This window comes from Drosophila novamexicana, unplaced genomic scaffold (assembly GCF_003285875.2).
Source record: "Drosophila novamexicana strain 15010-1031.04,08,12 unplaced genomic scaffold, DnovRS2.1 tig00000820-arrow-pilon, whole genome shotgun sequence".
NCBI lineage: Eukaryota > Metazoa > Arthropoda > Insecta > Diptera > Drosophilidae > Drosophila > Drosophila novamexicana.
The window spans coordinates 1,508,065-1,523,385 of NW_020824828.1; the positions used below are offsets into that span (position 1 = coordinate 1,508,065).

General features: G+C 41.1%; 2 protein-coding genes across 2 annotated transcripts; one reads left to right on the forward strand and one right to left on the reverse strand.

Annotated features, from left to right (window-relative positions):
- Nucleotides 1-4,518: 4,518 nt before the first annotated feature.
- Nucleotides 4,519-5,354, forward strand: LOC115764355. The gene is made up of 3 exons (XM_030707312.1): nt 4,519-4,644; nt 4,710-5,126; nt 5,191-5,354. Exons 1-3 carry the CDS (start codon nt 4,522-4,524, stop codon nt 5,242-5,244), a joined length of 594 nt encoding a protein of 197 aa, XP_030563172.1. The 5' UTR covers nt 4,519-4,521; the 3' UTR covers nt 5,245-5,354.
- A 2,072-nt stretch (nt 5,355-7,426) lies between these two features.
- Nucleotides 7,427-8,353, reverse strand: LOC115764360. The gene is made up of 2 exons (XM_030707320.1): nt 7,974-8,353; nt 7,427-7,917 (listed from the first exon to the last, which is right to left on the reverse strand). Exons 1-2 carry the CDS (start codon nt 8,230-8,232, stop codon nt 7,859-7,861), a joined length of 318 nt encoding a protein of 105 aa, XP_030563180.1. The 5' UTR covers nt 8,233-8,353; the 3' UTR covers nt 7,427-7,858.
- Nucleotides 8,354-15,321: the final 6,968 nt, after the last annotated feature.

Sequence of the window (15,321 nt, forward strand, 5' to 3'; positions counted from 1 at the left end):
TGTCTGAGATGCTCTACTCCCTATATACCATATTCATATACGCAGTACTGTCAAAGTTTTCAACGAACCGCTAGAAATATGCTGAAATATCATGTACCAAGATCCTCAGCTGATTGACAGGGTTCGAAAATCCCGTGGAATTATTTAAAATTGAGAAACATATGAAAAATCGTAATTAAGTCGAATCATTTCGGGCCATGTATTTCCATATTTTCAGATTGTAATCTATTAATATTATTTGAGTTTTTTTTTTTAATATTTATATTTATAAATATTAATTATCGCATTTTCAAATCAAGTTCTCAGTTGAAGCACAGCATAAACAACTCTCGCAATTAGTCGAATTATTAAATTTAATAATATTTGACCTTAGGGTTTTATTTGTTGCTGTCTAATCGATGTGCTTGATCGAACGATCTGGCTTCGAAGCTTCGTTTGCATTTGCAGTGTATTTTGAATTTTGCATATACTTTTATATATTCAGCTAGCACACGTGGCCGCTGAAGTTAGCTGGGTGTCAGACGCCGAAAACGGCGACAATCTAAGTCCGAAAACTTTTATGACTTGCCTGTGAACAGGAGCAGGAATATTGGTAATGGGAATGCTGATGGTAAAGTGCTACTGCTGCTGCTGCTGCTGCAGCTTGGCATCACTCGCGTCACGCCATGCTGTCAATGTTGCATATAAACACGGCGTTGTCAATGTTGCTGCTGCGCGTGTTGTGTATTGCTGGTTGCTGCCAGCAATGGCAATGGCAATGGCAAACTCTGTGGCAGGAGCAAAGGCAGCCGCTTTCCTCGCGCGCGTAACTCGTTTACTTGTCTGTTTCAGTGGCAGCTTTTTCAGTTGTCTGCCTTGTGCCTTCTGCCTTTTGCCCGCTGAAATAGCTAATAATGTCGCACATCCATTTTGGTGCCCCAGAGAGATACACGTTGGACCAGGCGCAGGCCGCGGCTGTTGTTGACTGTCGAGTCTTGCTTGACACGTCTCGATATTTTCTCTATTCCTCTTTAACTGGAGGCTCAGCAGCGACCATAGTTTAAAGTTTCAGCAATGCCACGCCCCCTGCTGTTAGGTAGGCGCCAAGTGAAGCGTTCATGCAGCAATCGTTTTGACCTTCAGTTGGAAGCGGTTAACGTTTCAATAAACACCTTTTGGCTTCAAGTGCTAGTCGAGCACGAAACAACTCGGGCAGCTGCTGCGCCTCTGGTCGGCATTTCCGTTCATATTCCATTTCCGTTTCCTCATCAGCACACTTCGGCGCATTTAACTTTGCGCTCTTGGGGCCTGCTGTGGCTAAAGCAGCTCCTGTTAACGAAACTAGCTAAATTTATTTAATACTAAACCGTTGAACTTTTGCTCTAGAGGCGCTAAGTTTGCAACACATTTGCTTGAATTCATGAGAATCGCATAGTGGTGGACGTTATTTGAAAATACGTTTTAGTTTTTATTGGTTGCGCATTGTGGGAATATTATAAAAGAGCAAAGTAAACTTTGTCTGCGTTTGCCATAGGTTTTTGAAAATGAGATTGAAGTCTTTCAGATGAAACACGATAGCTTTACGCTAATTTGTCGCCCATGCGGATTTCAAAATCGACAAAACACGTATTCAAAAATAAAACGTTCGTCCATAGTCCACAGTATCAAATCATAGGCTGAGGGGGTGCGTGGAGGCTTATTTGTTGCATAGTTTTCAGCGCGTCAGCTGAAAATTGAAATTAGGCGGGCTGTCGGCCTTTGCTCCGATTACGCTAATCAGCATGTGTTGGCGGAGGGACCGTTAATTTGGCTGCTTCCGCCAGCTTTTTAACATTTATTTTTCGTCTGCTAGGGCGTCAAGAAACCACACGGATTGCTGGGAGCGAACACTGATTGATTTGCGGCGACAATTTGTCGGTTGCGCTGCCTAATTAGCATAACGCCGACAGCTTTTAATAAGTTGCCAGTGGCAGCAGCGGCGGCAGGTGCTACAAATGCGTAGCTGTAGCTACATGGATGCAATCGTTGGCCCAATGCGAGGCAGAAACTCGTGTAGTTGCTTTTAATTAAAACTTCAATCGGAGGCGCCGCAACGCAACGTTGCGTGACGCGCTCACCTGCGACTCAATGCTCAATCCTGAATCCTCAATCACGCGGCGCACATCTCTTCTGAAAATCTAATTAAGCAGCCTTGAAGGTTTCAAACCTGGCACCCCAGCGACAGGCTGCAAAGGTAAAAATCTTTATTATTTATATCTATATTCTTATTTGGCATGGCTTGAGCTATCCGAAAGCAGGATTGCGCATAGAAGAGAAATGGAAGATGTGCTGTGTTAATATTAAAAAAAAAAAATAAATAAATGCAGGACATTTTCTTTGAGACAGTTTGGAAATACAATTTTTATTTTATAACATTAACCGAACCGAACATAAGCCCAACTGACAAACATCCGAATAATACTTAAAAAAATATTTTGGTTTATGAAAGACTGGGTTGACCATATAAAACATAAATAAACTTATAGAATAAGAATTCCAGTTAATTGTTGAACACTTTCAATACTAATTTTCCTAAATTTGAAATGCAGAACATTTTTTTTCGATTCAGGCAAAGAGCATGAACTGAACTCACGTCAAATTAACCAACGAAAGAGCAGCCGATGTTACAATTGGAATTAGGAATTAATAATGTAACATATTTCAAAAAAGAAAACAATGTTCAGTGTTGTAAAGGCAATTTTTATTGAAATCGGTTAGCGGTTTTAGAACATTTTCAATATAGAACTTTGGAAACGTTGGAAATATTTCTTTTATATAAGTCTTAGAGTCATGCATTAATTTGAAATCATCCAAAAGTCTGCTGTGCCGCACAATATTATCTAATAGAGATGTGAGTTTCTCGTGCCGTCATATTAGTCACGTCTCTCTGTAGTCTATGCATGCACTTATCTGCATGTCTAAGTTGGAGCTGGCGCTAGAGCTGCACTTGGCTTGCAACAGACATGGTGCTACATTGGGTCGACATTTGCTGCGTGCAATGGACCCTCGACCCTGCTGAATGTGTCAGCCGCTTAACTTACATAATATCCGCAGTGCTTTCTCTCGTTTTTCCGTTTCCTGCTGCGCTGCAATGCGTCGCAACGCGACGCGATGCGATGCGACGCTGCGTTTTCTTTAGCGCCGCCCTCATGCCAACTAATTATAAAGTTGGGAACGGAAACATTTACAAAACATTTAGCGAAAAATGCACATTTACGAAAAACGTGTGCGGACTCTGTAATGCGCGGCGTCGCATAGGAGCGGGTCGAGCAGGAAAAGAGCGTAGGAGTCGCCGAGTTTCGCCTAACGAAATCAAAGGGCCACGACCACGCCTCTACACCTCCAACTCAACGACACGGACACGGACACGTTAAATGGCCAGCCGGGCATGCAAATGCCGTCGACGATGACGTCGACCGCAAACGAGCAGCGACGGGATGTCAGATCCCCTGGGCCCACTGCCCCTTGTTGCTTCTCGTCTCTCTCCACATATGTGTGTGTGTGTGTGTGTGTGTGTGTGTCTTGATGTGCGTATGCGACAACGTTTGGAAGACGAAAGCGGCCACAACTTCATTTTGGGGCCAAACCGGCAGATAATAAATGTCAAGCCTGGAGAGACGTGGCCATTGTGGCTTATGTGCTTGAAACTTTTTAAACTTCATGCATTGCTGCATACATAATCTCCGCATATGCTCCATCTCGCTTGCGCCACGACTCTCGAGTGCCGCCGCTCTTTCTCTCTCGCTTTCGCTGTATCATATATCTGCCTGTAGAGCTGGCCGAGCACGTACGTAGGTGCAGGAAATGCGGCATTTTGTTGAATTGAGCGGAAAAGTGCGGCTCTTCATTTAACGCCGCTACTGAGCACAAGCACACGATCGTGGAGAAGACGATTCGGGTTCCTCCGGCCACCGATTTTAATAGTTGTCATGCTCCATGACTTGAGCACAAGGACAAAGAACACTGAGCAGCGACTCGTTCGATGAAATCTATCGATTTTTTATGGACTTGACGACCTTAATAAAGTTAATGCTGTTTTTTATTTGTTTATTTTTCATGGCCAAAATTTTTTTATTATTTTAAACTTTTGAAACATAACTCACTCAAATCTCTACCAATTCGAGAAAGATTACTCCATTGGGGGAAAACCGGTGAAACAAAAAGAAAACAAGTCAACCTGGAAAAGTGGGTACTACCTTGATAGTAGAACATCTTCTTTTCAATCCGAACTTTAAGATTTGACTTGATTTGAAAAGAGGTGCAAAATGCCTCCGTCCCAACTGTCACTGTGTAGCTCACGTGGGCTGAGTTTTTTTTAAAACCAGTTCCAAATCACATTCCATCAAGAAACAACACTTCAACAAATTGTTTAGTCTTAGTGCTTTTTTCAAGGAATTAATATTGTTTATATTCCTAGTAATTTAATTTATAATTGGTAAGTACAAGTTGAGTATTATTAGCGCTGCCTATGTGTGTGATAACGTAACTTCCTTAGACTTTACCATGGATGAGAATAACGCAGAAGCAGGTCGTAGCAATGGGTCATTGGGCAACGCAAATGAAGACTTGCCATGCGAAATATTACAGGTCCCCAAAACAGAATTAGCGTCGACTACAGCAGAAGCGGTAAGCGCCGTAAACGAAACGCCAAGCTAGAAATTAAAAGCATTTATTTTAAATATTTCTTAAAGGCCAGTTCCTTATTCCCCGCTACTAGAAAAGCTGGAGGGAGAATAAGGGGTTCGGGATCAAAGTTGAAGTCGCCTTCAAAGCCCAAAAACTCAATTAACCGAAGGAAGCCCAATTCTAGATCAATGTCCAGAACGCGCAAGATCAAGAGCACGCCGACAGCTAGATCGCGCGACAGGAAGACCACCTCAACGGGCCTCAAGAAACCCAATGTGAACTGCGTGAGCCGTAAGCGTAACTCTCGAATCAGCATTAAACACAATAAAGGTTGCAGACCTAATCTAACTATGAACAAAGCATATTTGCAATTTTTACGGGAATATTGCGAAAGACCACAAGCGCTGTCAGGACCGGATCTTGCACAAAAGGCCGCGCGCGCCTGGTGTCGCCTATCCGATGTGAAGAAACAGAAATTTCTGGTAAGTGCAGCCGTAGTTTGTATACTTAGATATATACTTATGTATTCTTATCTTTTTATCACAGGCGAGGCGCACAAAGAAAATTTGTAAAAAAGCCCGATTTTGTGCAATTCAATAGAGCTGAGCTGTGCTGAGATGTGCTGTGAAGATCGCAAAAAAAGTCTATCGAATACTGTTCCGGATCTATTAAAAAAGCCACAACCAATTAAACTTTAAAGCTACAAAAAAGCTACTTCCGTTTATTGTAGACCGTGCCCCTTGACAATTTGCAAGTGTATGTAGCAGCTGGCAGCTGACTGGCAGGTACTTAAGATTTCGGAGGTTATACGAGATAGATATCTAAAAAAAGCAAATAAGGCAAGCTAAGATAAAACCTATTTAAAATCTATTGATTGTTTTGGTGACCTTTCCATATTTAAAATATTTGTTAACTGGCTCAAAGTCCGGGTTTGTAAAAACAAACAGTGAAACAATTTTATTTCATTTTTGTTTCCAAGATATTTCGGTTGCACATGGGCACATCGTTAGCAGCTAGACCCATTTGGCTGAAATCGATAAGCTTCAATTTTCAAACTGAATTCTCTGAGAAAATTTCCGAGATTATTCTCCGTTTAGTATACACAGCCCTTTATAGGTTCCTCCCTATTTGATATTTCTTAAAAACGTCTCCCACTTTCCCTAAAAGAAAAAATAAATAATATTCAAAGGTAGAATCGTGCTCTTCTTAGGACCTGAAAATTTCATCAAGATCGGGCTATTAAGCCCGAGGTTATTCAAGAATGTCTCTTCCAAAATGTGGAACCGAAACAAGAAGAAGCACAGGTTGTGTGCATTTTTGTGTGTAAGAAGGAAAGCTCATGCTTATTACGGCAACTCAGCCCTGGGTACAGGCTAAGTATTTAGCAGTTGTGCATTTCCTAATAAGGCACACTCGCTTTTTGATATAATTTAAGTATAATTAAATGAATTATGTATTTTGTTGAAAGCACAAAATCATGCAGACATATTCAAACATTGGAAAGAACTTAAATTGTCCTAGACCAACAACAATTTTTGTTGTCCAAAGGAATTTCATATATTGATACATACAAATGATTTGGAAAATATTGCTATTTTCGATAGTCAACTGAAACCGAACGTAATGTTTAATAAGCGTCTGTCAAACATGACTGCAACAAATTAAATAATGAAGAGCTTACACAATAGAAATCGAACAAAAAGAACCAATTTAAAAACGAATGAAGCAATTTTGCCAGTCCATTTAATTCCGTCAAGCGTCGGGTTTATTGACGTTTTAAAACACAATTTCAATAATTTCATAATTTGTCTATTTAATAATATAGTTTTGCAAATAACCGGACTTTGGACCAAGCCTTGAGCTCGAACACAAAGCGCATCCGTGCATAGACGCTCAACATAATATTTCCGCTGCTTAATGAACCTTTGTAAAATTTAAACAACTCCATTTATACGCACACAGAGACACACACAAATCGAAGCAAAGCATTTGACAACGGAAAGCTGTATCTATGCTAAGGATTGAATTCAGTCTCAATGTGGGAGCATGCCGTTACGAGAGAATGTGTGGACAGTGTGGGTGCTTCGGGCGGCAGCAAAGCTTGCAATGCTTAACAAAGGATGCGTATACGGGATGCCTACAAGAGCAACAACAATAGCAACAACAACTATAGTTGCAACCATCGGACGGAGACTTACAATATCACCAAATTATGGTTACCAGCATTTTTGGACTAATTCAATCTGTCAGGTAAAATGAGGATTCTGCCCAAATCCAAATCGGTAAATTGACCATTGCCCAATACAGATAGTTACAGCAATATGTTTATATGGCGCCAGTTACATTTCCCATTTTCAACTACCCTTCCCCCTATTCCTCTGATATTCATTTCAATTCTCTTTGAAAAATTCTGCTTAATCGAGCAAGACTTGCACTCAGAACTAAATACAAACAGGCATTTATATGCGCATACCCAACATCCTTCTGAACTGGAACTAAACGTTCCAAAGGAAAGTTGAAAATATTTATTAAAAAATTCTGTTTAGCTGAGTTTATATTCTGACAAGTCTGGTCGAAGCCCATTTGATATTTATAATAGCCCGTACTACTGAAAATATTTGCAAATTGTAGATATTTTCTGAGGGCTAGATTTTAACTCAAATCAATATTGGCATCTAATAAATATGGTTCGACAATGATTGGGACACAAGGCTTATATCTTCTGGGCATGAAAATTTATTTTTATTTTCGTTATTTTGGTTCGGGTTTTGGTTCAGCTGAATTTTGGGTTCATATTAATTATATTGGTTTCTGATATTTAAGCTTCGATTCATATTAAAAACTAAATCTAGAATGGCGGTTCAGCCGTGCATTGCATGTCTAGTAACCAGTTTATTCAATTGAACCGCACCGAACCGCGTCTAACTGAATCGCAGTGTGGCGAATCGATGACAGCTCAGCGACCATAGATGCCCCAATGAATGTGTCTGAACATGTTATGCAATAAATACTCCAGTTTTATAATAATCCAATGACATTTGTGGGCGACCATTCGCATTTCGTTAGCCCGTTCGAACTCTCCTCCAACTTAAATGGCACGGAAAGTGCCAACAACCTCTAGCCGCAACCCACACCCTCATGGGAAGTTCTAACACTGGATAGCTGCCAAATGGTACATTGATGGTAAATGCTGGTCGATGGTCTGTTGAATGCTTCAGTGGCTGCTGCTCTGGTGCTCTGCTGGCGACATCAAAGGCGAGACCATCGCAGAGACTAATAAAAATGGCAACGAAATTATGCAATTAGTGGCGTAATATGAAGCACTTTACTGGCATTGTGGGCGTTCTCGTTAATAACAGTTGTGCCCAGTGTTGTTCTTGTAGTTGTTGTTGTTGTTACTGTAGCCAGTAGATATGCTTGTGGCTGGAGCTTGGGGGTGCAAATGGCTAACGCAAAAGTTGTTCGCCATCCATGACGACGCTGCCGATGAGAATCACAACGAGATTGAGGATGACAATGGAGTAAATGGCCATGGAGCGTGAAGCTATGTGTTAGCGATAGTTTTGTAGCTGAATGGATATTAAGCATTTGACAGGTGTATGAGAACCTGCCGCGTGTCTAATTCACTTAAAGCGATTTCACCCAGTGTCCTGCTGTGTCAATTAATTTGCATATAACGCATACGCCCCGTGTGATAATTATATAAACATGGGCTCTCGCGCGCTCATATTGTTAAATAAATATTCGAAGCAATCTGACTGTCAGACAAGTGTCTTTTATTCTTGGCTTCCAAAGCCTAACGAGCGCACATATTTCATCTAGTTTTTATTTTTTCTTTACATATTTTTATTTTTTTGTTTTTGTTTTTTATTTTTTTTTATTCTCTTAGCAGCGGCTGCCACATGCAGCCATGCATCCAATGGGTAGCCAAGAAAATGTGAACATTGCCGTTATATGCTTTGTCTTAGCGTTGCGACTAGCGTCTATAAACTAGCGCAGTGTGTGCGTGTGTGTGTTTGTGGGTGTATGGGTGTGTCTTCTCATATATATACACACACACACACCCGCACACCCGCACACACACTAATAGCATGCACATATGAAATATATGGGCGAGTAGCGCTGGTAACCTTGGCGTCGGTTTCTTTTGCTGCTTAACGGTTTGCTTTGCATATCGTGTTGGGAAAGGAGACCGGCGGGTCGGTGGGAGGGGGGGGGGTTGGGGTAGCTACCACAGCCACGCAGTAGCTGCGGCAGCCGCAACACTGCAGCATACAGCGCCAACACAGGTAGTCGGTGTGTGTTGCATGTAAATACTTCGAAGGTAGGCAAGAGAATGCACTGCAAACAATTTTGAAAAATTTAATTTCAATTTTAATTCCATTTTAAATAAATAAATATATGAATAAAGGGGTTTGGTTAGCTTTAATGAATAAAAATGTAGGCTCGGGCTACAAATCGAATGCCTTGTATTTAAATATGACTTTCAATTAACAGGAAATAAAAATGATTGTATTAACATATATATTCTTATTGAATTCAATAAAATTCTGTTTTAATAATATTTTCAATTAGACCAGGTTAGGCCATTCGTTGGGGATATAATCCAGCTTAGGATTCGAACATGTATCGTAAGCTTTCCGTGAATTTTTTGCAGCTTTTTTTTATGCTTAAATATACAAACGTCAGTGAAAAGCAAAATTTTAGCAATTCAGTATTTATCGGGATCTTAACTATATTTAAATATATAAACAGACGAGTCCGAAGTGAGCTTCCAAAAGGAAAGCCTTTCGAAGCCTCAAGGCTGGAAAAAATGATGGCATCAAATAAGTACTTATGGCTAGATTATTATTATTTGAGCTGACTCGAAATTTATTGCTGTGCACAATTAATTCGCTGTTGGCGAAAAAATGTCATAACATGAAGAGTGATATTCCACGCTCCAATTACGAGCAGCCGTGCCAGTGTTCCAACAGAAAAATGCGCAAAGTGACGGACAGGCAGAGGGTCGGGCAACCAGCCAGCGCTCCGGCTGTGGCATGCCTCAGCCCGGCTGAGTCTCGGCTCGTACTGCCCTGGCCTGGGCTGGCCTGGTCTAAGCTCCGCTCTGCTCAGTTTTGTTGCAGTTTGTGCATGCATATACGCTTATGTAACCAATGTCATCGTTATTTTTAACTTAATTTACATGCTTAACTAAAGTTGTCAGAAAATTATGTTGACGCATGCAGCTTTCAATTATGTTGCATACACGAGGGGCCCTCTGCCGCATGCTCCCGCCAGCAATATGTCCTTGTGGACACGCAACTGCCGCGGGAGTCGCTCATGCTTGCGCATGTTCACACCAATATGGCGGGCCAACATGGCGTATGAATTCATCGTTTGTCATGTGAACATCACATTATCATAATTTTTGGCATGTCAATCACGCGACGTCGCTACAAAGGTCTTCCACGCACACATACGCGCGTTATTCGAGGGCACATTTGTAATTATAGCAGTTAATCGATCTATGTACAAATAATATTCATCCAGCTCAGGTCTAATGAACAAATATTTGCTTTCAGTAAACAAAATCCGAAATGTATATCGATTTACGAAAACAATCGATGCTAACAACAAGTTTAATCATTATTTTTACTTATCCCAATCCCATAAAAATCCTTATAAATATTTGTTAAGAAGCCGACGTTGTCCGGTTAAGGCGCTCATTCAAAATGTTGCCTGCCGCTGGAAAAATGTCCGCCGACTGGCACTGAAGTTCCAAGAACTACCAGCTATTCCGCAGCAATTTGGTATAAATTTCCCTAGACTGCATAGGGCAGTTGCTAAAAGCTGCCAGAGAAAAATTTAGAAATTCTTTAAGTTGCGTGTTGTTAGCCTCAGCATGCTTCCCTTGACGGGGGCAATTTGCTAGTGCCTTTCCCAGTAGCTAAGAGAATACATGAGCGTAGTTAATGCTCGATAACAAAGTATCAAATAATGATATGTACATATTCATAGACATATAAATATGTATATATATGTGACACTGATGGTATTACTATTAAAACATCGCTGGGCAGTTTCTATTAATCTTCTTTTTTTGCGACTTTAACTTTTCTTAGATAGCAATTAAAACATGCAGTAAAAATCGATAAAATAGGAATAAGTGGACATCGATTAATCGATTCAACGACATTATTTATTATATATTTAATTTTCTTATTATTATATTAATTTCTTGATATTCTTTTAACGGCATTTGAGTAAAAGAAAGTTATTAATATTTAAATATAAATAAGTTTCAAAGCCAAACAAGTTTATAGTCCGTAGATCTGGAACTTTAATTATAGTTCAGGCGCGCTCGATTTAATTCTTAAAAATAACAATCTTCCAATCTTGACTTGCCATAGATAACGTTAGCCTCATCATGCAGATCTGCATGTTTGAGTTCCTTTGAATGCCATTCATTTCATTCACACGCAGCACACATTCATCTTAATGTAACGTTGCTTGCCTGTTTTTTTGTTTTTCATTCGATTTATTTTTACTTTTTTTTTTGTGTGGGCAGTGATGAACGCAGCGCGACAATTAAATTTAATAGCAACGCAATTAACTCTTAATTTCTATTTCGGCAGCGTTTTTGCCGATGCTCCTTTTTTGGCAGCCTGCTGACCCATTGTCTGCAGACTTGAATGCGCGCTGCGGAGAATCTTAGGGGGAGTTCAGCCGCTTTGTGAATGCCAAAAAGGCGACACTAAAAAAATGTAGAGCTGCGACAGAGCTCATTTTATTAATTAACCAACAGGCAAAGATGCTTTGAGTTTGATTGGATCCCGGTTCGTGTCTGGGTGCCAGCCAAAATGTGCGGCAAATTGCGTGAATTATTTCAGCTATGTGTGTGTGTGTGTGTGTGTGTGGGTGTGTAAATATAGGTGTCGACTAACCGTTGGTAGTTAAATTAAAATTAAATGCTCGCCCCAACACGCTCATTCCGCTAACCAACACACCGTCACCTATGGTAACCTTTCGACCCTTTGAATTACTTCATTAAATTTGCATATTAGGTGAGGATTTGGTTGCCCTTTACCGCATTTTTTTTCCAGCTGTGCCATTTTAGCACACACTCGCATTTTTTGTGCCCATAACTGCTGGCCTGGGCCGTAGAGAAAAAATTGCCATTACAGCTGTAAACGCACTTGATAGATATGAGGCAACTGTTAGTCCTGGATTTTTTTTTGCGTGAACGCCAAGCATTTAAAATGGAAACTGGGTTTTAACTAAACTTGTACTTAAAGGTAATTTAAAATCAAGCTTTAGTTCTTGTTGTATCGGACATTAAATTTCAATTAATTTATAAAGAAATGTATGATACAAAGTTAAACGGTTACATGATATCGTATATAATCATATCTAGTCAGCCGATTTTCTGCCCGGCTCAAAGCTTCAACCTTAATAATTGACTTACTTAACTGGCAAAAAAGTTCCAATAAAAATAGTTTTTTTTCTTACACTTTTTACACAATATAGTTGGTATTTATTTATATATTTAAAGAAAAACAGCAACAATTTTATATTTCAACTGAAGTTAGGTTTGCCGTTCAGAGGCTGCCTGCTATGCGTGCTATGGCACGCGCTATGCTGGCGATCTTCGATCCTTGAAATTTCCAATCAGTTATGGCTCTTGCATAGTGCATATGCTGCTCGACCTGCACAAAGCGCTATCAACCGACATGCTGACCCTTAAAGGCAGCATATCAACCTTTGCCCCCCACCCGCCCGCGCCTCTTTGCCCCTTGCAGCTGTTAAGTTCACGCGGTTAACGCCACAAATGAAAATGGCAGGCGGCTAGACTATCGCCATTTCGCATCGCCATCATCATTTAATCATCATCATCTTCATCTGCGCCATCATCCCGATTATCATCATCATCTCGACTTGGCTTCTATTGTCAACGTGCTGCAGCCATGGGCTATGGAGCGGCGCAGACGCCGCCGCCTGATGCCATAAATTAGAAAGTGTCAGGTTCGTTACGTAAATTACCTGGCTATAAAAAACGAGAAGAGGCGACGGTGACGGCGTCGGCATCGGCATCGGCGGCGACTGGAGCGCCACCTGAGGCAGAAGCTGGCACAGTGGCAGTGGCAGCGGCAGCGGCGGCGGCATAGTCCTGGCATAGTCCGGGCAGCGGCAACTGCGATGCTCACCCACAAGGACAACGACAACGAATTAATGTCTTTTTATTTGCGCTTCGCGCGCCGAAAGGGCAAAAAGATTTGTCAAGGATATTTACGGCATGGCGGCGGCCAAGTGGGTGGCGACGCTGCGGGGTGGTTTCGCGGTGCGCCCAGTTTTGCTTTGCATGCGACAGCCCAACCAGCAAGACGTGTACAAAAGACGCAGGCAAGTAGACAGAGAGAGAGAGAGAGAGAGAGAGAAAGAGAGAGGGAGAGAAAAAGAAAACAAAATAAAATAAATAAATAAAGATGCTGACCCAGAAATAAAAATGAGATTAAGTGTGATTAACACGCTGTCTAGCTGAGATGCCGCCATCTTCCATAACATGTTTATGTGTGCTGTGTGCGGGTGTGCTGGTGTGTATGGGTGTGCGGATGTAGCTACGTGTGTGCGTGTGTGCATGTGCTTTTTGGTCAAGTATTTTGCGTTATTTTCACTTTTGCATCGCATTCAACTCTCAGTCCAGAGGCCGCAACTCTCTTTTTGTATCTCGCATCTCGTTCGACTTTTTCTTTTTTGTCCACGGATTCGCTGCTGTTCTCTTCCAATTTCTTTTAGTGGGGCCGGCCCGCGCCCTCTGCCGCCCCGCAGTTGTCCTTGGTGGGGTAATTTATTTGGTTACAACTTGATTTGCATAAAAGAACATTTACTTTTTAATTAGGTGTAAAATTTATGCACTTCACTTTCGCTTCGGCCGTTGTTTTGTTAAGTTTTTTTTTTGTTTGTTTCCTCATTTTTGGACTTTCTGTCGCTGAAAGTTGTTGCGGTCCTTTCAGCTTGTTGGTTCTTAAGGTGTTTGAGGTGCATTCTAAAGTGGGGGTAGTTAGCAAGTTTCATTTATGACTCGCCCGGGTTACCGTTAAGATTCTCAAATGCCGATTACCGCACTGAGTCCAGATCGCAAGCTCCTTTAAAGCTAGGTTAATTTTGGATGATCTTGATTGCGTTCATTGGGGTTGTGCGTCCTTTTCGCGAAAAAGATGATAGTCAAATATGTTGAATACATTTATTTTTGTATATTTTTTTTATAAATCATTTAATGCATTGAGCATTTTAATTGCAGAAAGACAAACAAACATCAAAATGTTATGAAGCCAACATTTTTTTATGTCGTTGACGGAGACTTATAATATTAAAAATATGATTAGACATTTTTAGGATTTCATTTTGGCATAGCTTACAAAACGAATCCCAGTTTTAATACCAGCCAAGTGTGTGGATTATTGGAGTATTACTTTTGCCGATTGTAATAGTTGCCTAGGAAATGCCTTTTGCATCAAATCAAATCAAATTGCCCTTACAATGTGGTATGTGAGGCACACGCTAGTAACCCTTCCTCGTCAGGTCTATTCCACATCGGAAATGCTTTCGCATTACTTCGAAGTGGGGCTTATGTGTCGCTCTATGCTCTTTTATATCTTTATCTGCGTTCAGATTGTCATGTTTATATTTTCGCTATAATATGACCTAGCTGCGATCTCATAATATAAAAAGCCTAACCAGAAACTCGAAAATCCATCCACATCCATCGTGTACGTCAGTAGTACCAGCACCTGGTAGCGTTCTAAACTGACCTAGGGTTCGATTTCTTTCCACCCCAACAACTTCATGTAGCAATTGCACAGAAAATTGTAAAATATGTATGGAGTTTCGCAGTGACGTCAGTTAGAGACTGTTTTTGCAGGCCAGATTGGTCGCTGGCTGTTGAGCGTTCAGCGGGAAGGATACGAGTGCCCAGAAGCCGCAGCACGTTCAAGATACACATTTGCTTCTCTCAACACGTTGCTACTTCATCCTTGCTGCTGCTGCTGCTGCCGGCTGCCCCTTTGCCGTTCGCATTTATATCGCTGTCGGTATGTGAAAATACTTTCGTGTTGACGTTGACGCTGGCGGGTAGTTAATCGGTCGCTTGCAACGCCAACGGTGACTTACTTGCCCAACACTGCCACACCCCACGACACGTCAGCCCACCCCCAGATACTGTGGGTGGTACCAGGTGTACGTAAACGTGCCACAGGCCCACTTAATGCAGCACACTGAAGTGCGATAAGGAATTTCCAGATTTCTTTTACTTCTCGCATATACATTTCAGTAGTCAGTCAAGTACAGGGTGATCCAAGCTGTCCGACGATGCAGCCAAATATTGGATGGATTGTCTAATGAGCATTTAACTCTCGAATCGGGAGTTTTCAATTTATGAACTCGATTTGAAATTGTTATAAGCAAAGCTTGAGCGTAACCTAATGGCTGCTATGGTATATATACTATATAAAGAAGGTGGTTCGGCATTGGGTTTTCCATATCTCTTATCCCCGGTTTGAATTCGAACTTTGGTGCTTCACATTTGTTACAATTTTCATTAGAATCCCATTTCGTATAATCCGTATTAGGATAACCGAATATTTCGTTAGCTAATATAAAAACTCTAAGGTTAAGGTTCAGCTGTTCATTATCTAGCTT

Coding starts and splice junctions, on each gene's coding strand:
- LOC115764360 (XM_030707320.1), bottom strand. CDS start 8,232: ATGCTTAATATCCATTCAGCTACAAAACTATCGCTAACACATAGCTTC. Junction 7,918..7,973: donor CGAGAACGCCCACAATGCCA/GTAAAGTGCTTC, acceptor CATTTTTATTAG/TCTCTGCGATGGTCTCGCCT.
- LOC115764355 (XM_030707312.1), top strand. CDS start 4,522: ATGGATGAGAATAACGCAGAAGCAGGTCGTAGCAATGGGTCATTGGGC. Junction 4,645..4,709: donor CGTCGACTACAGCAGAAGCG/GTAAGCGCCGTA, acceptor TATTTCTTAAAG/GCCAGTTCCTTATTCCCCGC. Junction 5,127..5,190: donor TGAAGAAACAGAAATTTCTG/GTAAGTGCAGCC, acceptor TTTTTATCACAG/GCGAGGCGCACAAAGAAAAT.